Source organism: Hippichthys cyanospilos, chromosome 12 (assembly GCF_059441005.1).
Source record: "Hippichthys cyanospilos isolate Australia breed blue-spotted pipefish chromosome 12, RoL_Hcya_1.0, whole genome shotgun sequence".
Classification (NCBI taxonomy): domain Eukaryota; kingdom Metazoa; phylum Chordata; class Actinopteri; order Syngnathiformes; family Syngnathidae; genus Hippichthys; species Hippichthys cyanospilos.
Genome location: NC_142380.1, coordinates 10,432,369 through 10,458,701, shown reverse-complemented (window position 1 = coordinate 10,458,701; position 26,333 = coordinate 10,432,369). Strand labels below are relative to the sequence as shown.

At 39.9% G+C, this 26,333-nt stretch overlaps 1 protein-coding gene across 3 annotated transcripts in view; it reads right to left on the bottom strand.

Moving 5' to 3' along the window:
* The window catches only part of LOC148414804 (netrin-G1-like), an 82,560-nt gene extending 59,674 nt beyond the window's left edge, over positions 1-22,886 (bottom strand). For all 3 annotated transcript variants that reach the window (XM_088429241.1, XM_088429239.1, XM_088429240.1), the window contains exons 1-2: positions 22,740-22,886; positions 13,550-14,044 (exon numbers count right to left, since the gene is read on the bottom strand). In XM_088429241.1, coding sequence (XP_088285367.1) covers positions 13,550-13,795 — 246 coding nt within the window. In that variant the 5' untranslated portion in view covers positions 13,796-14,044; positions 22,740-22,886. The remainder of the gene's footprint in view (positions 1-13,549; positions 14,045-22,739) is intronic.
* Between the last annotated feature and the right edge of the window lie 3,447 nt (positions 22,887-26,333).

Sequence of the window (26,333 nt, the reverse complement as noted above, 5' to 3'; positions counted from 1 at the left end):
TTTACGCGATTAAAGCCAGAAAACAGAAGAAATCTGAAGTTTGCAGTTGTGAGTAGCAGAGGGCGCTATACAGTGGAAGCAGCTGCTTATTTTTTTTTCTGCAAAGACAATATATAATATAAAACATTTTGTTACAAAGAAGGTTTTGTATTTAGTTTTTTTGTTTGTTTTATGTTTACCTTGACTTGTTCTTTTGAAAAAAGACAACAAGCATTTTATACTATAAAAACATAATTACATTTACAGGGTACTCTCTTCTGGCATTCTGTTTTGCTGCAGGAATAGCCTGCTCAAGTCTTTACTTGCTTTGTGTGTGATTCCCAAATTTTGACTCCAATGCCAAACCACTTATTTTCAGTGTTACACAGAAATATTTCTCATTGTACGGCATATTACAGTCATTTGTAGGATATAATGTTTTGGGGCTTGCTTTTTGATCATAGACCAAAGACTTCAAGCCCCCCGCAGCACACTGTCAAAACGACACAAGAGTCTTCAAATTGAGCATAACTCTTTTTGTAAAACCTCCGGGGCTATAGGGAAAAAAAAAAAAAAAAAAATAAAAAACTTCCACTGGAAGTGAAAGTAGAGGTGTTGCTGGATTAATCAGCCCATCGTCCCGCTCGGCCTAACACCTCTCAACCTGCCACATGACACCTGCGCATGCACCCCGCCACACTTCTGCCATCAGTCGCACACCACAAGGACTTCGACAAATGGCGCCTCTCTTTCTCTATTATATCCCTCCGAGCGGGAATTGATCCCCGGACAACAGAAACAGCGAACGGATGAAGCGCCGCTTGATGAAATCACAAGGTGGCAATCATCGCGCACAATAAACTCCTAATCAGTTGAAAAGGCGAGCCGCTTTTGCTCCACACTTCAAAGAGCAACTCCACATAAGTCAGGATGATTCCAAAATGGATGACATCCTCACAGATCAGCCGTTTTAGAGGTTGGGTATATAGCTAGCTCCTAGCCTCATTGATCCTTTCCGGTACCCTGTAAAGTGTCTGATGTGAAAAGGTGTCAAGATACTGGCAATGTCTTTGGCCTTGGCCAAAATTCCATATGGGTTTACTGATCAAAATATTGTGTCCAGGTTTTCCAATCATCTACTTTGGCACGGTTTAGAAGGTTCTTGAGCACATCCTATCTCCAAGAGAACTAGATTGTGGATTGTAATGAAAACAGTCCTGAATGACTCAAGTTTCCTGAATTAATTTTTTGGGGAGGGAAACATAAGCACAAAACTGTATTTTTGTTTGGACAATACAGCCTGAAATTTATACCACAGCATTAATGTATTCCTTGCCATGAAGTACAATAGAATTGGATAGTTGTAGAGGAGTAGGGGGCAAAGAACCATTTTTTCCCCCATTTTTATCTGTAGAGAACCTTCTCAAAGTGAGAAAGAAAGAAAAAATGAAGAAAGTTTAAAGTATTCAAATCTCAGACAATGTTCTCACCTGCTATCGGAATTTACTCCCCAAACTTCCTGAAAGTTTAGTTCAATATCTTTTTCCTATATATATATATATATATATATATATATATATATATATATATATATTATATATATACGTGTTTACAAGCTGTTTACTAGTATTGTAACGCAACAACATTTCAGAGTTTGATGATAGTAGAGAATCCCTCCTGAATTGGTTAGTAAATTATTGCTATTATTAGTTTTGTTTCAATAACTGAACTAAGTGGACTAAAAGATTCACATCGGAAAACTTATTTCTGTTTGTAATTTATCCCACCAATTGCTAAAGGAGACGCTAAATGCAGTGAGCTTTTCCCCTAATAGAGTCTCATGAAATCTACAAATGTTTAGCACTATATGCTGATGATTTGCGTTTTGGACTTCGAAGTTCAGTCGACGATGCCGGCTTTGATGTACGCAATCTTGTACATCAAAGAACGCTTCTTCAAAATAAAGTCAATTTAAGCGGAGTCAGTGTAATGTTAAATAAGTTTTGGGTCTCACTGTAAACAAATGCAACATGAAAAGACAAGCATCAAGTGTTGGGTGCAGAGGTGACATCTGTAACTTGCTATTGGCGTCGACATTTTAATAAAAAAAAACAACAACATGAATCACAGACATCTCGCGGCATGTTCATGTTTTTCATTTGCCGCACATCAAGCGCCATGCCCTTTTTTTTTTTTTTTTAACGTCAATGTAGCCCTCGCCGAGGCAGTCCCTTTGAGGATGCCACCGCTTCCAAGTCTGTTCCTTTGAAGTCGACGCCTAGCCAAATAAGAAAACCCCTGTCGCTGCCCCATGAATCCAAAGTGAGGTCTGCGAATACAGACAAAAGGGAAATAGCGCTTCGCGTTAATTAACACCTGGCCTCATTATCTGTCTCGTGTGGCAGCGTCCCACTGGGCTGAATTTAACACCGCTTATCGTGATCATAGTGGCACTAACAGTTGTGTATACGGACAAACTTCTATATGTGTGTATCGCTCGGTGTGTGTACAGGATTAGTGTGTCTCTGATGTTGGGATTTAATAAGACGTTCCGACGGAACTCTAACGAGCAGCTCTTTAATTCTCTTTGCTGGATCTCATCGTGATGCGCTCGATAAAACTCGGATTGCTAAATAGCTACTTTGTCCCCCCCGAGTATTAGATCCAAACCTTAAATGTACAACAAAAAAAGGGTCAGCCATCAAGTAATCAGTCCATTTAGTAATCCCTCTATAAGAACTTTTGGGAGTAATATAAGGCACACTTAAAATGCCCTAATTTTTTCAAAAATCAACAGTGCTCATGATCAGGTGCCCCTTATGTATGGATGTGGATTTGAAGATGAATAAGGTTTGACATATTTGCTGTACTTTTGTTTTTACAATGTGTTGTGATGCACCTGGTGCACCCACTAATTCACTGTGTCCTACATATGAACATTTCCTGAAATAGACCTGTTCATTGAGTCCGAAAAATATAGTATTTGCGCAGTACGGCAAGTACGAGTGACAAATCCTATTTAGGATTAGCATCACTTTGAAAAAACGACCAGATAAACTGATGCAAACGGATGCAAGCACGATGAATTTTTCTTTTGGTGTGATTGGTTGCGTGAATGGTTGTTTGTCCCTCTGTGCCCTGTAATTGGCTGGCAACCAGCTCAGGGTGTCACAGTTGGGATATGCAGCAGCAAGCTAGCGACCCTAGTGAGGATAAGTGGCTATGGAAGATGGATGGATGGATGGATGGATGGATGGTATTAGTTCCTAAGTAGACAATGATAGATTCCTCTCAATGCTCATGTTACTTTTCTGAGTAGGGCACAGTGCTTGTAAAAGATTGACCATGAATGATGTTCGCTATGGTTGAAAACAATTCTGTATTGCTGTCAACTTAAGTCTGGTTTCTTTCGCACGACATTGCCTTTGGGGATGTCGGCGAACAGCTGTCGCGTCTCCAGAGACTCAAAATGCTAAGTAACACCAAAGCTGCGCCGAATGCTCGTGTGCAGCTCATGCAGACGGAGGTGACAAGTTCACCGCTGTCAAGTTTGGGGAGAAGGGGACACCCATTTTTTGGATTTTCAGAGAAAAAGGCTCCATCTAAAAATGAGATATTTTGTCTTTGCACGTCAGATGGGTTAGATCAACTATCACATTGTTTTTTTGTTTGTTTTTTGGTGGTAGTGCATTCACAAAGAGCAGAGAATTATCGGCCAAATAAATGAAATTGAGAATGAGACTTGGGAAATCGCGCAGCTATTGTGCTAGCTCGCTATATCAATCTGCATAGTTATTAGAGCCGTCTATTAATTTTAAATGCCAGCCGGCTTGCTGAATAAAGCAGCGCTCAAATGTCAGCCTTTCTTTCAGCATTATATAAAAATCACGGCAAAAAATGCCAGTTCCTCTGTTCATTCCTGGCCTGCGCATGCACACACACACACACACACACACACACACACACACACACACACACACACTTTTTGGTCTTTCTCAGATCGATGTGGCTTGACAACGTGATGGCTGAGGGGGAGAGCGAGCTCCCAACAGTTGCCTGTCATCCTGCCACCGTTTCTGGCTTCAAAACTTTCCACACGCAGAGCAAGATTTTTCTCTGGGAAAACATACATTAAAGTGAATGCAAACATCTAAAAGGTTGTCCTGCTTGACCTTCTCCCTCCCCCCAGAAACACACCAAGAATTTTGACATTTGCGACGCCCAGACCGAAACACTTTTATATCATTCGCACTCTGCAAATTTTGTTTTGTTGAGCCATGGTATCTTTTATAGTGGAAAAGAAATGCAGAAATATCTAATGTTGACTACATACATAATATACCAAAGAGCTGTGATAGTTAAAGCGTCAACTCATTTGATTAAATATAAAAAGGATTTCACTATTCATGTATGAAATCATGTTAATCACACTATTTTGACGAGAAATGATCCTTTTGCTGGTTTGATGGTTTTGGTGATCCAGTCAATTGATAAGCATTGCCAACGCCAATTCAACAATGAGAGGACACTCCAATTATTGTGCTGCGTCGTGAATTTGGCTCGAAAAAATAACCAAAGGGACCTAAATTGCATTTATTGCAAATATCTTTTCATGGAAACACAAGTTTAACTTACCATCCCCAATCTACTGCAGTGTATCCCATCTTAGGCTACGGACATTGCAGGGGGTATGTGGAAACATTTATATTTGAGTTCCAAGATGGTGTGTAAATATTCTCAGTCATTCTATAAACTTGTCACAAAAAGGTATGTGTGTGTGGTACATCTTGAAAACTTGACACAATAGTTAATTTTTTAATCAATCGTGGACCCTGGGAAAAAAATAATATGAAAGTGTTAATGTTCAATTTGTCTGTAAGCATCAAAGGAAGGCCAGGGATTCATTTTTAAAGTATCACAAATGCAACACGCTCTGATTGAAGTGTGTGAATAATGGCCTCTGTCGAGGAACGTCTGTCTCATCACTGAAATGTCAAATTAGCCAAGTGTGAGAAGAACAATTCAGCCGTGACACACTTGTGCTAGGCTTATTCCTCGCCAGACTATGCGAGTGTTTTGCGGCAAAAGGCAAGACATCAGGTTCACATTGGGAAGTAAGAGGACTTTTAAGACGTATAATTTCATTTTAAGGATTGAATGAGTTAATAACATGCAATGCTTTCCAAATGTTATCACCTGCGTAAATGAAACTTTGATTCACTCAAAATTTAATACACATTATGATATACTAAACTTATAACACTATAACACAACTTAGAACACTAACTTATAACATGCATTCAAACTATAAGGCTATTACAGTATAATTCATACCTATTGCAATTGTGTAGAGGTGCAGCACTTCATCAATAATAAAAGTAATCAATAATTCTTTTTGATAAGTGATCTAACATTTGAATGTCTTTTATAATTTATAAATGTCTGAATGCTTGGGATTTTAGCTCAACAACCGGAAAGATTTATTTGATTTCTGTACTCCTCTGTGAAAATCGAACTATCTTTGTGTTGAATTGAAATAAAACATGTGCTTTTACTTTGGAAAATGATGCTCAACAGTTTGGTGGGTTTTTTTCTGAATTTATGGGCAAAATCAGTACCTGAGTCATAATTTATTCTCTCTGTTTGAAATAATGATGTTTTTTTGAATACAAACATGGACATTTAAAACTTTTTTTTTTATTGATTAATGCAACAAATAGCTGCATCCCTAGAATCGTATTTACGCAAATATAATTCACTCCAATTAGGATTCACTTGGATTACATTTAATTTATGATGCAGTAAAGTCATTCCGATATAAGGGCTGAGATCCGATCCAATAGGGTTTCCCTCAAGTACGTTATAGGGTAGTCCAGTTATGACGTGATTATGATTATAGTTATTATACAAGTCACTGCCACTGAAACTGACTGTGGGCGAAACAACTAGAGAAAGCTCATGCAAATTTGACATTTGCATGTTGTTAGCATCTCTTTTTAGTTTGCGCAACAACGAAATTACACTGACGCCAATTAGCAAACTAGTAATCCACAGAGGCATTTTAAAAAGTAAAATCTGTGGAAGTGGAGCAGAGTGTGTCAAACAGTCCACAAAGCACACAAACACACACAATCACGACTTTTTCCTGGCTGCTATCTCCATGCATAATTCATCCATCTTTGTATTTACAACCCGCCAAGAATTAACCTGTCACGCGTCCCCGCGAATAATAGCTACATATCTCCTGTCAAGCTGCTCACCTCATCCACGGCGCCCAACCTGAGGCCGGGATATTATGCATCATCAGTTGACAGAAAACAAGGCACAGGGAAATTAAAAAGCCAGGCGGCAGACAAAAGCGGTGGCAGGCGATTGAAAGCGTAAATGATGGTTCCCTTTGCCTCCCCCTGTTGGCGTCGGGGGACATGTCACGTGTCACCGCGGCGTCTCGGCGGGCAGCGGTGCGGCGATGATGCGCCGGGCAGTGCCAGTTCATGACAGAGTCAAGGGCGGCGGGGTGACGGCACGCTAAATGCTCCGACTGTTCCCCGTCTTCGAACGGATGCATGGGTGAGTGAATCTCGCCTTGTCCCGCCTCCGTGAGCGGTCGCTAACTGATTTAGCGAGCACTTAAAAGTGTGACATTCTTGAGCTGGAATAAAAATAACAGTGGGAGGGGTTCAATTATTTTCTTTGATTTGTCTGCTGAGATAAGCATTGACATCAATTTGAGATGTCACATTCACAATACATAAATCTACGTACGATAGTCACTTGATGTACAATGCAAAAGATTGACTCGGATTACAATGTGATGCATGACTTAACAATACAATACACTCGAACTAGATGAGGCAATTTCTGGAGAAATTGTAAGTGAATGCAGGAAGCTGTTTGGAAAATTATGGGAATGTGTAGTAAGTTAGGATATAATAGAATGATTTTGAATTGGAATTAAGTGGAGGACTACTGAATGATAGGTATTTGTGATTTTTTTGTTTTTTTTACAAATGAGGTTGAAAGTCGGGACGAGCTGAAGTTTGAATCGGTCAAAAAGTGTGGAAATTAAAAAGAAAAAACACAACAAATAAAGTTGAAAAACATGTAGTGGGGATAAAAAGAGTTTGAGGAGAAAAAGAATCTAAAACATTTTAATATTCAGCTATTTATTTAATATATGGAAAAATAGTCGTAACGATGCTGCTGAACAGTTTAAATTTGGGAGGCAAGAATTGGTCAAAAATTGTGAAATTACAAGCAATAGCAAGAAAAATGTCATTATTTTTGGTTTTATTTTGAAATTTGGAGAAACAATTGTTTTAGGTATGCAAAGGACAATGTTATGTTGGCACCATTTGAATTGGTAAAAAAAATGGAAATTAGAATAAAAACAAGAAAAATACTTTTGTTGGATGTTGATGATTTAATAGTTAATTGAATAGTAAGACTTAGAAATTCTAATGTGGGAAAGTTGATTGAGTCATAGGAAATTAATGGCGATTTTTTGGGGGGTCTAAAATATAGAATATTTGGAAAAGTGTGAGTTTTTGGATTGAAAGGAAAAAATATTGGTGAAAAATGTGTAAATTGTAGGTGAAAATTATGGAATTTTTGCTATAATGGATTAATGGGATTTCAGAAAATTGACCACCAGGTAAAATTAAACACTTAGAATTTCCAATGGGGAAAAAAAAAAAAATTCTATTTCCATTTTTGGGATAAAGCACACTGAATCGTGAATGAATTTGAATGTTAAAAGTTCCCTATGAGGAAAAAAGGTTGTACAATTTAGTGAGAAATTTTCACTGCAACCAAAGGAATATTTTCCAACTCTGATGATCTTGATCGCGTAAATTGCTTAAATCAAAGCATTTTCTGGCAACTTATCACCTCGCAGTAAACAGTTGCTTATTGATGCTCCCAGCAGACGCGGGATCAACATCTATTTGGACGACCGCCTCCGGCCACCTGATTAACGTTATTTTGGTCTCTGCTTAATCCCCGAGGAAATATGCCTCCTTTCTTTGGAAGGAGAGACATCAAAGTGAGCCGATAAATATCTGCGATCACATAATCGCTTCTCACCACTCATACGCGACCCCCACCCCCACCGAGGTGAGCCGACGCAGAAAACAATCAACCTTAAAGAGTGAAGTTGATTTGCAAAAAGCAGATATAAGCCATTCTCCAAGTGGATAAACAAATACGAGGCAGTCTCCCAGCAGCTTAGCGGCGGCTCTCATCTCGTGTTTCCATCCCTAAGCCTCTGTGGGGGGACTGTGTGCCCAACTGGCAGCCTCCGCTCTTTCATCCATTCTTAGAGAACGGAATAAAGTTCAGTGGGATTACAAGGATCCACCCAGCGAGACTCAAAAGGCGCCGGAAGAGAGGCGCCTGACGCGGGAACGCGTAGGCCGACGGCGGCCTAGCTCAAAGCCACCGTTCCTTGGTTTATCTCCGCCGACGGATCTCCACAAGTCAGAGGCTCGTATCCTCGTTCGCCCTTTTATCAACCGCAAACCTGATACTGTTCGATGATGACAGGGAGCCGTCTCGCTTGCAGTTGTTGACTGTGAAACTGCCTGTTTGGCTTCGGTAGACAATCCTGCTGTTCTCATCATATCTCATTCAGCGCCGTGGATGAGAATTCTTGTCTATTAAAATAGTAATAACAATAATAAAGCATAAAAATCTGGTCAAATACGTTTTTTTTAGGGATAAGAGCTGACAAGTGACACTTGACTAATGCGTACCTAATTTAAGCCAATTGAGCACTGTAGTGATAACTGTGACCATTGGATGACAGTGTTTCTACACTTACAACACAACTGTTACCTACATGCAAGTGTAACTGAAGAATGGAAGTCGATTTTTCAATGGCAGCACTCATATTTACAAAGACTTAGCACACAATATTCTGTTGGCCTTCAAGGTGGGTGATAATGCTAAATATACTGGCCCTCCCGAGGTTTCCTTTGCCAATAACGCTTGGCACAGAAAGAGTTTATGAATGTGAGAGGGGAAATTCAGGTGTCACAGCAACGTGAATCAATAAATAAAAAAAACAAGCAAATTAAAAAAACAATAACACAAAAACAGCTATCAACTATAAGTAAACCACAGTTGTGATTCAGATTTTTTTCAGAGTTGAATTTTTCAACAAAAATTCAAGAAAAAAATTACCTTCTGAAAATAATTGTCTATATTATTAGCAATATTCAACTTGCAAGAAAAAAAGTCAGAATCTCAAATTATGTTGTATATCTTAGTACAAAGTAAAAGTGGTATAAGAAAAAAGTCATCTTCCAATGAGAATGAAGATTTCAAGTGGGGGGGGGGGGGGGGGGGCTTTATCCAACACAAAAAGACATATTTTCCAGTAAGTCGTAGTAACATAACTTTATTGTGTACAGACAAAAAAACAAACAAACCAACACTGTTGTATAAATTGGTTAAAAAAGGGAAGTCTTAATTTTATGAGTAAGTATTTTTGGAGAATAATATTGTATATATTTGAGTAGAAATGTTGACATTGTTTTCTAAAACTGAGAGGGGGGGGGCAAGCGTACATTACAAAATGAAGTATTCAACTTTCTCATATCATCTTCTCCATTGAGGGGAAATTACTGGCAAACTGCCACTAAAAAGCCTCCACTTGTGTAAAAAAAAGTTGTCCATTTGAACGCCTCATTTGTTTGCAATCAGCGCTGTTGCATTATTAAACAGCCCTTCAATGGCGGACTCCATAACTCATGACTGTTTCAAGCAGCAGGCAAAAAAAAAAAAAAATAGACAAGTTGACTGGAAATGAAGACAAAGGCAGGGTGACGATCCATCCAAAAATCTCTTACCGCATTTTATGCATCATTGAATGAGGAAAAGCAATTCCTGGGCTGGAAAAGAGCTCATTTGCATCTGGCTTTGGCCTCCCAGCTTGGTCTTGCCCGGCGTTTTGTGATCAAATCACTTTGATTTGGATCCTCTGTGACAGATGTTGTGCCATTGTCAGTTTGTTCTGTGGGTGGTTTAGATGTTCTATGTTCTTACCTCCTGTTAAGTGCCATTGATGGGATTCTCTTTTGGAGTTCATAATGTACAACCTTTTGTTCACAAAAGAATCTGAACTGGATCATCTGTGAAGGCTGTCGTGCATTTCATTGTTTTAAGTTTGCTAGATTTAGAATTCCAGTACTTGTGCCATTTTCTGTTGGAAAATAACCCAGAAACCTTTTTTTTTTAGGTTAGAGTAATGACGCTGACCAATTGCAGACCAGCATTGTAGTGACGTCAGCAGTGACGTGTGCAGTGACGTATGAGCGCAGTGGCCCGCAGACACTCACTCAAAGTGACCTCCATGTTTGAGAAGAGAAGTTGTTAAAGGCCAAAAATATTCCGCAAATAGGGGGGGACAAAAAACGTCACAGTCCACGTCTTAACGTGAAAAAAATGTAAGGCGGGAACGTCGTAAACCGGGGGGCCACTGTATTTTCTTCTAACATATATCTCTCTAATTAACGGCAATTAGCAACATCTCTTGATTTCAAAGTGTAACGTTTCAGTTTGATTCGATTCACTTGAATCTTTAGGGGGAAAAATCCTGTTCAAACCGGTTTTGTTATAACCCTAGTATATTTCGAAAACCTTGTCCCTTAATAGAATTCATTCTGGAACCCACTGACCTGCTTTTTGCAAACTTTTATGTCTTTCTTCTGAGGCTGCCGTGTTGCATTGGAGACCATCTGTTCGTACTGTTATGCTTTTATTTTGGAAGGTTTCCACTTTGAGCTCTTGTTTCCCCCAACAGGACCTCCACTGTGTCTTCATCATTATGCAGCACCACAAGCTGCATCGTCTATCCCCGCTAAAGCTCGGAGCTACTTAATTTTTGTCTGCCGTTTGTTTTGATGTAAAGCTCAGCACGTCCCTTCTCTCTCCCTCGCTCTATCCGACGGTGGCATTAAACGTCTCAGCGCCATCTGGAGCCACCAGCACCAGCGCGCTGCTTTTTAAACGCTTTTAATTGGTAAATATTTACGAGTGGGAGCTCTCAGCGGGGCTTCGCTCAGAGCGTGTTTTAAGCGCCTCTGCGCTCCCCGACGCCAGCGTCGGCTTTGATTCGGAGTGCAGATAAAAGCAACCTGTGGCTCTATTGTTGACAATAACCAATAAATAACCAATGAGACTCTCTTAAGGTCATGCACTTCATTAGCGATGCTACCTGTAATCCACAGCAGCGCAGTGCTTCATCAAGTCTTGTTTTTAGTTATTTGACTGCACAATTTGTGAATTTGTTTGGTCTTCTGAAAGCTGAAACCCTGACCAGAAATGTTTGGGATTCACTTTTGGGGGCTGCTACTCAGTGGGGCATTTTTGTTCTGCCATTGATTTCTTACATTGCTCAGTTGTCATGGACTGTTTACATTTACTTTTGAAAGTCTTGATGTTGCAAAGAGTTGTGCACATAGGTAAAATTACACAACTCAAGTTTGCTAGTTGTTTTTGTTTTTTGGGCATTCAGTCAGCTTTAGAATGATGTCAGAAAGGGGGCGTGGCCACCACATGGTGAGAGGTGCGGTTTCAGTGACCCAGATGTTTGATTTCCTGTTTAGTCACAGAAGAAAAATGATCACCAATGTGCCAAAGGTAAAATTCTGTCATTTATATGCACATGTTTAACCCCGGAAAGGTTAAATAAAACATGATACATCCCCTTTAAAAGTAAATTCATTATTAATTATTTTGCTAGTACTTCTAGGCCTGTTAGCAGTTCTTATTGGAAACAGTACACGCCAAGATGTAAAATCACGACAGGGTGCCATCCAACCTTCTCTACTTGGCTTGCTATTGCACTGTATGTTAGCATTCGATTTCTTTTGTCAGTTATGTAACAGCAGTTTGAAACGGACTTTTGCACAATTGCATGCTGGAACACAGCTAAATTTTTTTCTAATCAATGGAAGTGACTCCTCTCAATCCCTTTAAATTGAGAACAGAAGAGGCGCAATCTCCACATGGTTGGAGTCCCTAACAGGTGATACTTACGCTACGTGCATCTATAAGGAACAGCAAGAAGATTTCCACTTGTGAATGATTGACCAGGGCAATCGAAGGTATGGGACAAGCTCTCGTACGATGAGATCTCGCAAGATTAAAATGCCATGAAATTTCTTGTTCCAAGACAGCACGGGATCTATTTTTTCTTTTTTTTGGTTTGTTGGGCCACAAGTACAATGGAATACACAGCAAAATGCGTTGCACGACAGTAAAACACGCCACCAAACGTGGTGAGAAGGCCAGCAAACGCTTCAAATAAACCTAACCAAACCAAAAAATATATGGACATAAATGCCTTGGAACGGTTTTATTTTGAAATTCTTCCAGAAAGTATTACACAAAAATGGTCACTTGACCCTTTCTACTGCACAAACTGTTCCTTCCTTCTGGAGTGAGTCGCGTGTCACAACTCCCAAAGCACAATTTTGTTCTGAAATCACGGGCAGTCGCTATTTCAGGGCACTAAAAACACTAATTTACATTGATGATGCATTGTATGGTGCCTTTTGCCAGCGTTTCGCAAAAAGCTCGCCTCACTCGAGTGTCTCAGAGAACGGTCGTATACATACTTAAGAGGGAGGTTAATAGATAAAAATGACAGCCCACTTTGTATATATATATATCTTATATATATGTATGTATAAAAGGTGGACATTCATTATTCATTATTCACTGAAAATGTGTTATTTCGCCTTCTATTCAGCAAAACACGTATTTTCTGTTTTTAATCAAGGACCAAAATATTCAATAGAAGCAGTCCATGTGGAAAACAGATTGTGCTTCATTATTTCAAATCACCTGTTAAATACCTGCAATATGTAGGGTTCCAGTTGAGGAAATGATCAAATATAGACGTATCGGACAAAGACAGTTTGTAAACACGGTCAAAAAAATATTGCCAGCCACCAAAGCTAACACAAGCTGTGTATTAGCTTAAACTTAGTTTGTTAAACTCGTTCAGCTACAGCTGGAAAATGAGCTTTTAACAAAAGTGACTGTCCTGTTTATGTTTACATTTGCATGCCAGCTTGTTATTTTTTGGCAGTCTACTTAATCAAAAGAATATTTTGAAAACTGGCAAATCTACTTCGGACGTTACAATTTTTGCCAAAATCTTATTTCAAAACATCTCATCTCATGGAATGTGTGTTTCTTCCATCCCTACACTGTGGAGGACACTTGGAAATACTCATCCACTGATCACCACTGACATGGCACCTTAGACATAGCAGAATGTTAGGGTGGCATTCTTGTGACTTTATCCTTGAATTGATGAGTTACTCATACTCGTAAGCAAGACTGTGCTGAAAAAAATGTGATTGGTGATCTGGCGGGGTTTTACTGTATCTCTTGCTTTTGTGTATCACAAGTGCATCCAATCATTTGCACTTCAGGGCTTCGGCGTGTTCATTAATCTCCGTTAGGGGAAACAATACTTCGCCTGGAGTACCCCTGACCCGCCACGGCGGCATCCTCATTCGTCTCCATCGGGGATGTGCGCGAGCTCGTCACTTACCAGAGCGCAGTAGGTTTCCGGCGGGTCTCCGCATGTGATGTTGGGCGGATCGAGGGTCACCCGCAGGTACTTTGTCATGTCTGTGGCTTCGGGCTGACAGGCCATGTAGTCCCACGCCAAGCCTTCCTCCGTATAGATCTGAGACTTGCACACGTCGTAGTGTCCCCAGGCCGCGGGGTAGTGTTGCATGGTGTAGGCCATGCCGCCAGAGAAGGCATGCAGGGTAAACAGGATGCTCAAGATCATCTTTGAGGTAAAGCCTTCTCTTTTGTTGTGTTGAAATAGTCACACAGATGTGTCACAGGGAGAGTTAGATGAGCCACTATGGTGTCAACCGTCGCATCGTCCTTTCCGTGATGAGCCTCGTCGTGGCCACTCGGGGTGGGTGCTTGGATTGGTTGGCTGGTCAGCGGTCTGATGCTATGGGCAAAGAGGCCGTCAGACGTAGAGGTTTGACTTCTCCGCGCTGGCGTTTGGGCCCATGGGTGTCGCCGCCTTCCGGAACAAAAAAAATGAAAAGACCATGTTTAGATGATGCTCAGAGTGGCCAAACAAGAAGTTGAAGACTTTATATTAAAAAAAAAAAAAAAACGTAGCATGTTGAGCAAATGAGGAAATTATAGGATGCTTAGTGAAGATAAACTATTGACAGGAAAATAAACAGGATATGTGTTTGCCAAAAGTCAACATTACATGATGGTCAGAGTGAGTTGAACAATAGAGAATGAACATTACTGTCTCATTGGCTGCACGTTGAAGTGAAACATTAAAAAAATAAAAATCGGGCGAATTTGCAAAATGTGAACTTTATGTTGATCCGAGATACAAGGAGTTGAACCATTTAAAGCAGAAAGAACTCTGCCCAATTTCTTTGGACCAGCTTTTCTATATGTATTTGGTGTTTACTTCCTGTGTTTATCCCCAGTGTCTAACAGGACTCTGTCAAAGAATTTTTGTACAACTTTAATTTGCATCTTTGTGTTTGTACTTTCACTAGTTTTATTCTGGTCGATTTCCGTTTCCCATTTTTGTCCCTGCTTCTGCTCACTGAATCGGACGCCAAGCAAACACATTTTTTGGTGAACAAGTGACTTAGATCTTTTGCAATCAGTGTCGTGATTTTGACTCTCTCTTTTTGTAATATTTCTAGTTTTATTTTGAATGGTTTCAGTTTATATTATTTCTGTAGGATTTTGGAGAAGACCCCCTCTATGAGGCAAAAAAGCTCAAAATGAAATTGCAAAAGAAGCCGTATCAAAGTCCATGAACACAGTGATGAGAATGTAGGAGATATGGTTGGAAAAGTTGGAAAAGTGACATGGATTTACTACTTTTGGTTTTTATTCCTCTTCTGTTAAGAGCCTCTTGTAGACCAGGTTCAGAACATTTTTTTATTTTTTTTTATGAACAAAAGATTTTTGTTTGCGTCTCTTGTGACTTGTACTGTATTTGTAATGTCACTGTTTCCAATTGGTAGGATTTGATGAGTAATATCATTGAGTAAGCTCTCCTGTGAGGATTTCATTTGGCTTTTTTTAGACATGTCTAGACTGATGTTTATTTGCTTGTTACTGTGATTTTTGAAGGCTCCAATTGAGTGCAGATTTTTCTATACATGTTACACACACATACAAACACAGGCTCCACATGATCTCACATCTAACCACGTAAATTGATTTGATGTTCGCCCTCCATGGCTTCACGCGCGTACGCCTCTGTAATAACCTGGCTTCAAATCAGGGTATACAATTCAAGTGGCGCTCGAGAGCCGCAAAGCCCCAATCTCCCTGTGATTTTCATACAAAGGGGCTTATTTCCATCTGCCCAAGTCACTGAATTTAACTTATTGCTCTTCCAAACTGCAGCCTCGTCGCCATCCGCCGCCGCCCTCCGAGCCTCGCCAGGCATTTGGGGAAATATTAAAGTCAAATAGCGAGACAGAAATGGTCTCTTTGAGGGATTGTACTTTTGGCGGCGGAGCCATCACAAGTCATCAGTCAAGACGACAAACCGCTAGCGGCGCCTGGCAGCAGCAGTCGGCCGCAACGTCACCACGACGGTGCAAATACAAACAAGGAGAAAAGTGGTGACGAACACGATGAGATGTTGACGACAGACATGTTAAAATGCGCCTTAAAAAAGTTGTAAATGTCAGCCTCTGATCAGAGGAGGTATCATGGGATGGCACCCCCTACATTCATCCGCCTTTCATAACGCTTGCCTTTCATTACAAAGACAGGCAAATTAAGTGCCAGCAGCAGGGTGGCGGGCGGTGGCTGCACACCGCTTCCTCAAACCCATCACCCCATCTTATTTTTTATTTAATAGGGAACGCAGCGAGCTAATAAGCAGCCGCAAAAGGCGCTAACCAAGGGAATATTGCTTTGATGGCAACGTGACATTGAAATGGGAGATGAAAGACAGGTGTGGGTGCATGAGAGTCCAAGTGTTCATCGCGGTTCTGCAAAGTGGTCCGACTATGATTCTTTGATGAGATGGTCTTTTTTATGACTGTGTGTCAACAGTGATGATGTTGTAAAATCCCACTTGCATTGGTCATGCCCACCTGGTTGTTGCTATATCGTAATACGATCTCGCTAGCAAGTTTCGTTCAGAGTTTCATTCATGCCACACAGATGGCGATTTTTCACCAAGTATTTTAAATGTTAAACATTTAAATATAACATGAGAAAACCCTCCAAAGTTGACTGCAACAAGCAATGTTGGTCATTGAAGTGCATTGCAGGCAAAAAATAAAATAATCTTGTTTTCCGACATTAACAATGATATACAGTAGTTACAGTCACCAGCATCAATGTAAAATGGGTTTAAAGAAAAATAAATTAAATAAAAAATGGGTGGGGTGAAATGGTATTGTTTCCAAATTCAAGGTTCAATTGCATTCATGCTCATTTTTGCTTAAATACAGTACTCACAAATGAAAATATTTTTTTAAATATGTGTAAAAATAAAAGTGGATTACAACTCCTGCCCTCATTGGTCGATATCGCGCCGGGAGCCAATCATGTCTCTTGTCACTGTATATGTACAGAATATAAAACACACACACACACACATATATATATATATATATATATATATATATATATATATATATATATATATATATATATATATATATATATATATATATATATATATTTACAAAATTATCTTTTATGTTTACAAAACCTTTACAATGGATATTTGTAGTAAGAGCAGCATGTGGAAGAGTGTTTAGCACGTCCACCTCACAGTTCAGAGTCCCGAGTTCAATTCCAGCTGGCTCTGACCTTCCAGTGGGGAGTTTTCATGTTCTCCCCAAGCCAGCAGTCTGGTTTCCTCCCACACTCCAAAAACATGCATCGTTAGTGTATTGGACACTCTAAATTGTCCTTAGGCGTGATTGGGTGGGTGAATGGTTGTGTATCCCTGTGCGCTATGCCTGAAAACAGCTGGGATAGGCACCGGCAAGCCAGCCATCCTGGTCAGGATAAGTGGCGATCGAAAATGGATGGAGGACTGAAAGATTATTTGTAGTATTTATCTTGAGTTCTACTGTACCCAGTGATGGTTATCATGACTAACGGGTAAGCACATTCAACCCATACATGCACCCGAGGGTACTATTATTTATCATTTCTACTCGTCCTGTTTATTTCTATTGCGCAAGGTCGCATTTATGAATAGCCGGCGTGATGAGTTGCCACTTTAAATCATGCCATGTCCACTTACATGCATTTAGACTAAGAGGCAAGCTAAGGCTCATGAAAAGTCATTTGACTGAAAAGATGTGGTCAGATTCTATCATAAAAAGTCATCAATATTAGAGCAGCTGTCAGTACGCAAGGAGGGGGATGTTAGATAACCATTTTATTCACCAGCCGTCCCTCCTCACTCACTCACTCACTCACTCACACACGTTCACTTGTTATCAACTGAGTGAAACATTAAAGTCAAGTGCCTTGTGTTTGTGTCTATGTTTTGGGGGTTCATACAGGTTCCAAGCATGGGCATGTTATAAAAAGCCTCTCAGTCAGCTTCCACCAGATGACCATGATGTGTTTGTTGGATTTATTTTTTGAAAAAAAAAAAAAAAGAAACATCACACCTTTGATTTTTTTTTTTTTCTTAATGCATGCCAGTGACATGGTTTCACATGATTTAAGCAGCAGTATGTTGGAACTACAAATAACACCTCTTAACAATACAGTGTTTCTGCAGTCATTCACTCCAATGCTCAAACATTCTGTAGATATGGAAACAATCATCATGGACTACTCCGGTCTGATTTGCAAGACATGTATTTACAGTACATATAGTTAGCAACTAGCGCTAATGCTGAACACTTATGACATTGTACAATGACAGCATAGTTGACAAATACTTTCTTAGTATCCCTAATCAGCGACTAGATATGAGTGTTTTTTTATTTTTTTTTTGAACGGTAATGTGGTGATGTGAGGGCAATAAAAATTGAGTCACAAGGAAGAGTAAAGCTGGTAGCTAGTGTACTATGGGTATTGCATTGAGATCCAGGTATTATTTGCTGTGTTTATTCTGAAGAAGCTGACAGGAAGTTGATTTCTTTTATTATTATTATTATTATTTATGGAATCAATTTTGGCACTTGGCAGCTCAGTGGCGCAGTGAATAGCACATCCGCCTGAATTCAAATCCACCTTACTCTGTCTTTCCTATGTGGTGTTTGCATGTTTTCCCCGAGCCCAAGTGGGTTCTCTTTGGGCATTCCAGCTTCCTTTCACACTCCAAAAACATGCATAGCAGGTGTAATGGACAAAATTGTCCTTAGATATGATTGTGTGCGTAAATAGTTAATTCGTCTTTGTGTGCCCTGTGATTGGCTGGCAGCCAGTTCAGGGTGTCCCCCGCCTCCTGCCCAAAGCAAGCTGGGATAGGCACCAGCGAGCCTGCAAACCTTGTGAGGAGAAGCGGGTCTAGAAAATGGATGGATGAATGAATGGATGTCTTTACTGAATCATACTGAGAATCTTGATTATGTGAATCGATTTGTTTTTTGTTTTGTTTTTTTACACACTACTAACAGACACCTTATATAGGCTTTGCACAGGATGGGGTTACTTGGGACTGGCTCATAAAAAATCCCTGCAACACTGACTTTCTTCTACAATCCTGACTTTCTTCCTCTAAACTCTTACTTTAGCCACAAAACAAATGTTGTAACCCTAACCACCAGAACTCTTCCTCAACATAAGAAATAAAGTCCTTATCAAAAACTGTATAACATTGATTTCCTAGCTTGATATAATAGTTCCAATTCACAACTAGGGTTCACATGTGGGAGCCAAAATATCTGAACATTTGAAACACCTGTGTCACAATTGGAATCAAGCGCTCCCGTTGTGCGACCATTCAAAGCGTGACTCATCTTTGTATGAAACACCTGCTCGGCTCAACAATTGATGCGCCCGTGCTGCCGCCGCCATGATGCCGGAGTACGCCGGAGCCGACAGGCGCCCCCGGCCCCAATCGTCCAATATGACTCTCGGTGGGATCGGTTGGCAGGCACTAGCATGTCTGCGCTGGCACGTGCTTGTGATTGTCTTTCTCCTGTAGTCTCATCACACATTGCACTGCCATCTCTTCCTTTTCCATGTCTCCTTGATAGTGTGAGCAGTAACCTCGCTGAAATAGAGCTCTGTAAGCGCTAAAAGCCAATGCGGTGTATATTATGTCTGGAGAGATGCAGAATTTGGATGCAGAAGCGCGCAGGGTAAAAAAAAAAAGTGGAAGTTGTAAATTCCTCACCTAAAAAAATGAAATGAAAATGAAAAATAAAATAGATCAGGAAAGAGACTAGACGGTAGCTTGACAATGACATCTTAATAAGATATCATAGTAGCGATATCATAAGTAGACTAAAGGACCATATCAACTGCATTACAACTGATACGTCAAAGAACAAACCAGTTTCTACCAGTAACAATGATAAACAGAGGACCCTATATCTTTCTAAGACTCAGCCTGTTCATTTTTGTTCACTATAGTAGACATTTGTTTTTGGTCTACATCGTTTGACACATTCAAACTCCTCTTCTAAAGTCCAGTATGGTCAGTAGAGGACATTCTGACTTTTCCAATAATATCTCATGTCTTTGGATTGGATGCAATTAGCTTTGCTGTCATGATGGATCAAAATGGACCCAAACAGTGGACACAAATGAATTAGGCTGGTTACCGGGACATAAAAGGTGATTAATTCCTAAATTTGACAAAAGAAACAAATACTTGGCCACTATGACACAGGTGACGGATACAAAACTGCACAACAACTGATATCACCACACACTATCTCGCTTTCCATTTGTAAGGAAGGTGTGTCAACGAGAGAGACCCTGCTACCACCCTACATTATTCACGCACAACTTCTCTCCAGTGACCGCAAAAAATGCAGAGCACATCGCTGGAATTCATGTAACATTCATGCAACTACACAGACAGCACAAATAGTAAATAACTCAAGAGACCCTTTCTCACCGGACATCTCAATGGGCCTTTCCCTCAGCTTCCTCTGTGAGATTTTGGGTGGCCGTAGTCAAACCGTGAATTTGCGTCTTTCATAAGAGACTCAATGCCACTTTTGTGTGATGTGCCGTGGCCTGAGTTGAGAGTTCCTTAATGTTGAAAGCAGTTATTGCTGTCTCATTGACACCCATATACTGTAGATAGCTCAATACACCTGAGGATTGCAATGTCCTTTTGGTTCAATTTTTACTTTTTTTTTTTTTTGCCTTTTTTTGGGGGTAGATATGTAGTGAGGATTTTTTATTCTTTGTCTGTGGTTTGGCATGTTCAAGTGTAAAATAATAAAATTAGCAAATTTTGCAGATTTTAAAATGGTTACTATCAGTCAATTAAATTGGCTGATTGACTGCTAATTAAATACAATACGACATACTGGACATTGTTTACCATTTTGGGCCCTTGAACCTTAGGTTGGAAACCCTTTGACAAGTGTAACAAAATAAAATGAATATCATTTGTAAAAAGATCATCCATCCATCCATCCATCCATCTATTTTCTTAGCGCTGGAGCCTTATCCAGCAGTCTTCGGGCAGTAGGTGGGGTACACCCTGAACTGAATGCCAACCAACCACAGGGCACACAGAGACAAACGACTATTCGCACTCCTAATTTAGAGAAGCCAATCTACCTACCGTGCATTTTTGGGAATGTGGGAGGAAGCCGGAGTACTCTGAGAAAATCCATGCGGGTACGGGAAGAACATGCAAACTCCACACAGAAAGGCGAGAGCATAAGTACAACTCAGAAGTGTAGCCACTCACCCACCGTACTACCCCAGCATGTGATCAATATCAGTAAAAAATGTTTGAGACTACATTGTGGAGAAAATCCATTGTGGGGTAGCAGAAAGGCGATGGGGGCAAAGGTCAGTTTACTAACAAGGTGGCGTGCCTCGTGGCCGTGTCGCTGTTAAGCGGATAACGATTTCCCAATAACTTATTCTCTACAGACATACGTTATGAGACGCAGTCAATACTCTCTTTGATAAATCGCATTTGTCTATGTTTTGACAGGCTACACAAGTATCCAATAATTATGTGTGTTTGATGAACCATGTCAAGTTAGGTTGACACACGCAGCGCATTAGCAGCCAACAGGCACTATGGTTGTTCTGCTGCAGTCATTTAGCTCAGCAGAGGGGAAGCAGCGATAAAACAAGCAAACAAAAAAAAATGTTAAAAAAGAAAATGCGTGAAGAATTGACAAGGGGACACTGCCGAGACTCGGAGGAAGACTTTGTTGCTATGAAAGGCCTGAAGAGTTCAGCAATATGCATGTAACCTGCAATATGCAGGTTACGTCAAGTATATGGTACCACAAAACTTAGAATACTATATACTAATCTTTTTCTGTTTTTGACCAGCTAGCAATTCCTAGCAATGAATTTATATATATATATATATATATATATATATATATATATATATATATATATATATATATATATATATATATATATATATATATATATATATATATATATATATATATATATATATATTGGGTCGCCCATCTGGATGAGTTTCTTGAAACACTTTTTGGATTATTTTCTTCAATTTTATCCAAGCGATGTCACACTCCTTGTGATAAGTAGTCATGCCATGTTAAACTTTGACATGCTGTCATCATCTGGGTCAAATTTCAGCTCCCTAGTCTCTTCTTTTATTGCTTTCCCTTCGATGTGAAATGCCTTCAGTGTGAAACTCAAAGGATTGGTCTCGTACTGTTCTCAGCATCCCGTCCAACCCAATGTAATGTCAGTTGCCAAAAGTGATTTTTATTTTTAACCAGGGCACCGCATGTACCTGATGAAACCTAAAATCTGAAATTTCAATACTGTATATTTGAAAGCGGAAAAGGTTCCCTATCATTGTAATAACACACTATGTCAAAAGGAGAACTAATTGCAATTAGGATCAACTAACCCGTTTAATTCTGTTTAAATGCATTTATCTCTTTTATCAATTCACAGTGCTTAAAGCACCAGCATCACCGTCACTGAGAAACACCAAAGACACAACGTGGAGATGCTACTCACGTTCAACAAGTTATCCACAGCCGCGAGGACGCAATCGGTCTTCATTTTGTAACTTTTAACACAGCTCCATCATCTACAGTATGTTGCGCGTTACGATTCGGAGCGACTCGACTCGGAGACAATTTAGGCATTAGGAATGCGGTTGCTTGTATCGGCGTTACAAAAACTCTATATATGTCAAAGTCCGTCTTTTTTGAAGAGACTCCCTGGAATTGCTCTGATTATTTCACTGAGACACCGATCAAGCGAGGTGTTTATTCGATGTTGAAAAAGGCAGGGTGTTTTTTTTTTTTTTTGGTTTGCCAGGTCCCCAAGATAGCACCTGCCGTTTTTACTCGAGAAATTGAGCTTGAAACTTGTATAAACTCATACAATAGATGCGCGTGTCATTTTTGAAAGATGATTTATTGCGTAATTACGCACCTATCATTTACACAACTCACTGCAGCCGAGCCGTTATTAAAGTTAACGGGGCGAAGATGCGTTTGCGCTCAAAACGTACAGTTGAGGCAAAAATGCACTAAAAAGGACAAACGCCCGAAAAAGGCGAGGTTGCAAATATTAAAGGAAAAAAAATGTCTTACCTTCCATTAGTATGAAAGTAAAGCGTGTTAACAAATAATCCGGGTGTAATCACCGGTCGACCGCTTTGCAGCGCGCACTGCCGGGATGCAGCAGTCAATGCTGGCTGGGTGGGCTTCACCCCCACCCCCCTCCCTCCAGGCGCGGAGTCGTGGATGCTTCACCTCCTCCTCCTCCTTTCTTCTTCTTCCGCGAGGCGCCAAAGCATCGCCGTGTCAGGTCGCTAATAATGCCACAAAGGGTGTGAGAGGTTCGGCGGGTAGGGTGGGGGGCCTCTGCTCAAAAGCCTGAAGGTCAGCTGGCAGTGATTGGGTTTCACATGTACTGTATGACTGTGGTGTCTGCATACACGTGTGAGAAGCAAAATTAGGTATTATTCATGTTCACGTGCTTGACTGAGCTATGTTAAAGTGCATGGCAAATGAAAAAAATTCAAATGAAAAGTCAACTTTTAGGAGCTTTTAACCATGTTCCAGTGTTGGTTTCTTAACTTAAACACTCCCAAAGTCGTTTTTTTTTTTTTTTATTCATTCATGCATTTCTAAGCATTCCTTGCTTATTCAGCCCCCCGCATATGAAAACAGCTTAAAGTTCCCTTATGACGACAGGAGCAATCCGCATCTACCCGCACTGCTCGTGCAAGAGAAAATACACACCGACCTTGTCCTCGTCTTTTAGTTTTGGTTCCGGAGCCGAGGAGGAGAGATTTTGCACCGAGTTGGCCAAGTAAACAGCAATGTTTAATTAGATACAATGTTTTACTGTAGAAATGTTGAAGTGGCCAGTAATAAATATTTCACCCGTGGGCAGAACCATTGTTATAATTACTGAGTTGCCACAGGGACTAAATTGATAGAAGGAAGGCGTGAGAGCAGTATATTGGTGCTGCTTTGCATGTTAATGTCAGGAACACTGTTTTATTCATGCTGTTGAAGTAGTCTTAATCAGCCGCGAGCCTCGTGAGGCCGAGTGGTCAGGATGATGGATGGATGGATGGATGTTGCATGGGCCGCCGCTTGAGCTGCAAAATGGCGGGATACGGTAAGCGCAAAGGAGCTGTTTTATTAAAACAACTCTCAATTAAGTTTTATTGTCAAATTCAATGTAAAACAAGAAGGATTACACATGGTGTGTTTTTGTGAACCACTTTACAGTTTTGAAGTTCACTAAGTGAATGCTAACACATGGGAAACACCATAAACGGGCTAACAAATACTGTAGGTCTCAATGTTCATTTCAGATTTTTTATGTTTTTAATTTACATTTCCAAATAAATGCTGTAAGTGAACAGTCCAAAACTTTCCAGCAGGTGCATTAAGGACACGTGGATGTCACACACAGCGGTGTACGCAACATTTGTGTTTATGACAGTAGCAAAATGTGTGGCAGAATGGAGTACCTGGCGATGTTGAAATGGCTGTTATATCCAAGCTAAAATGTTCTTATCTGTTATATGGAGTATGTATAATTTTTCGCATATACCTGTGGGAGCTTCAGGGGCATTATGGTAAATGCAGCTCGTACTATAACAGGCTTGACCACCTCCGAAAGAGTGGTAAATTATATTAAATGTAATATAATTTAATGATAACGAAACCTATGATTAAATTTAAAATAAATTGTTAGTCAGTTAAGAACACGTTCATTTGCACGTTTTGAAATTCTCAATAATTGAATGTATTCATTTTTAAAGAAAAAGGGTCGAAATCTTACACAGTGTCACTTTAAGGAGGAAATTGAGGTGTGGTTTTGTAATGGCATTTGCACAGTGCCAGCAACATCTTGCTTGCTCAGAGCAAGAGTCAGAGAGATAAAAAAAGAAAGAACAAAAAATCCTCCATTAAGCTGTCTCCCCTTTGTCCATAATATTGTTCTTGTTGTTTTTTTTTCTGACCTGCTCCTGGCTTTTTGTGCGCACAAATGTGACAATTGTGGCTTGTTTTCTACATGCGAGTCGGATGTATGCGACCTAACTGTTCAGACTGAATTTGCATGACAAAAGATTGCATATGGATCAGATTCAGAACCACATACACAAGTGGCCTGAATCGCACTGAAAAATTCAGATCTGCATCTTTCACACTGCCTTTAACAGATAGGTAACAGGTCGCATCGGGCAAAAACATTGGATTTCGGTCATTTCAGCCTGCATTGTGAACATAGCCTCCGTGGCAATGTTTCAGGAATGGATGTCTGAACAAAAATGGTGCAGCAAAACAAGTTGATAGACAAATGAAACAAAACCTTTTTTCCCAGTCTGTATTAATTGGCTAACAATGTTGCAGCTGGCTGTGTCACTTAGACTCATGAAGCTCTTCAATTCTTGTCTGCATTACCATATTAAATTGCTAATTGGCCAAGCTATGAAAATCGGGAAGTGTCTGCAATGAATCACCAGAAATCATTGTGCAGAAACTTTTTAATTTAAATTTTATTCTAGTTCTCTTAGTTCTCTAGTTCTCACGTTCCCAATGATATTTCTACTCATACTGTTACTGTATGGCTTTGCACTGAACCTTATGGAGCTTAATGTGTTCAATGTTCTTTTGTTTCCTTGCCAGCCACATTTTCTTTGCCGCTATTTGCCTCTTGTCACCGTAGATACAAAGCTCAAAAGGGCCGTGTTGTAACAACCTGTATTCATAGCTCTGCATAGTACCACGTGGCTTGCAATGAGATGACATGAAACCAAATTAGCGGCTATATATTAGCCTTGTTTCAAGCATGTGGTTTTATTTGGTCTTGATGAATGTGTGCTATTTCTCATCTTTTTTTTCTGAATGTTTGAAGCTCTTATTTTAATAATTATTTGAGTTTCACATATCACATATCATACTAAGGAATCAGCATTATTAGAAACCTGTGTGAAGGACCTACCAAACACTACTTCACACAAACTGACGACTTGTAGCTGAGATTCCGTTCATGCCTTGGTGTGCATTTTCAAGTTAAACCAAAGGAGGCAAAACTTAATACAAGTCGACACCTGTCACCAAAGATCTAAATCATCCATTGTTCACAAAAAGCTGGTCAAATATACTGGGGGAAAATGGTTACACCAAGCTAACAAAGCAGCGAGCTGTAACAGCACCCCTAAATAGATGGCAATGCAAAACACTAGTCACAGAAGATCCAAAATCACTTGTTCGCAATAAGATGGAAAAAACAAAGACCACAAAAATAAATGTAGGGAAACTAGCAAAATAAAAACAGGAACATAATCAACAAACACACTCACAAAACTGCATTAGCCAATGATGATGACATCAAATTGTTGTGTACACACAAAAAAAGCTGCAGGAATTGAAAAAAAAAACAGTCGAAACTTAACAATGCAAGCAGTATAAGTGCCAACAAATTGACACAAACACATAACTTGCTACAGGATGGATACATAAATTAAACTCCATTGTTTACAAAAAGCAAAAAACAGGAAGTAGAAACCCACCAAAATAAAACCCATAACATAAACAAGCAGGAAAGCCATATTTCATTTGTATCTAGATGAAAAATAATGATTGAATGTCCTCACAGAGCTTATTATGGGCTGCCATCACACCTCGCACAGTGAGTGAACTTATTGTGTCTCAAACGCT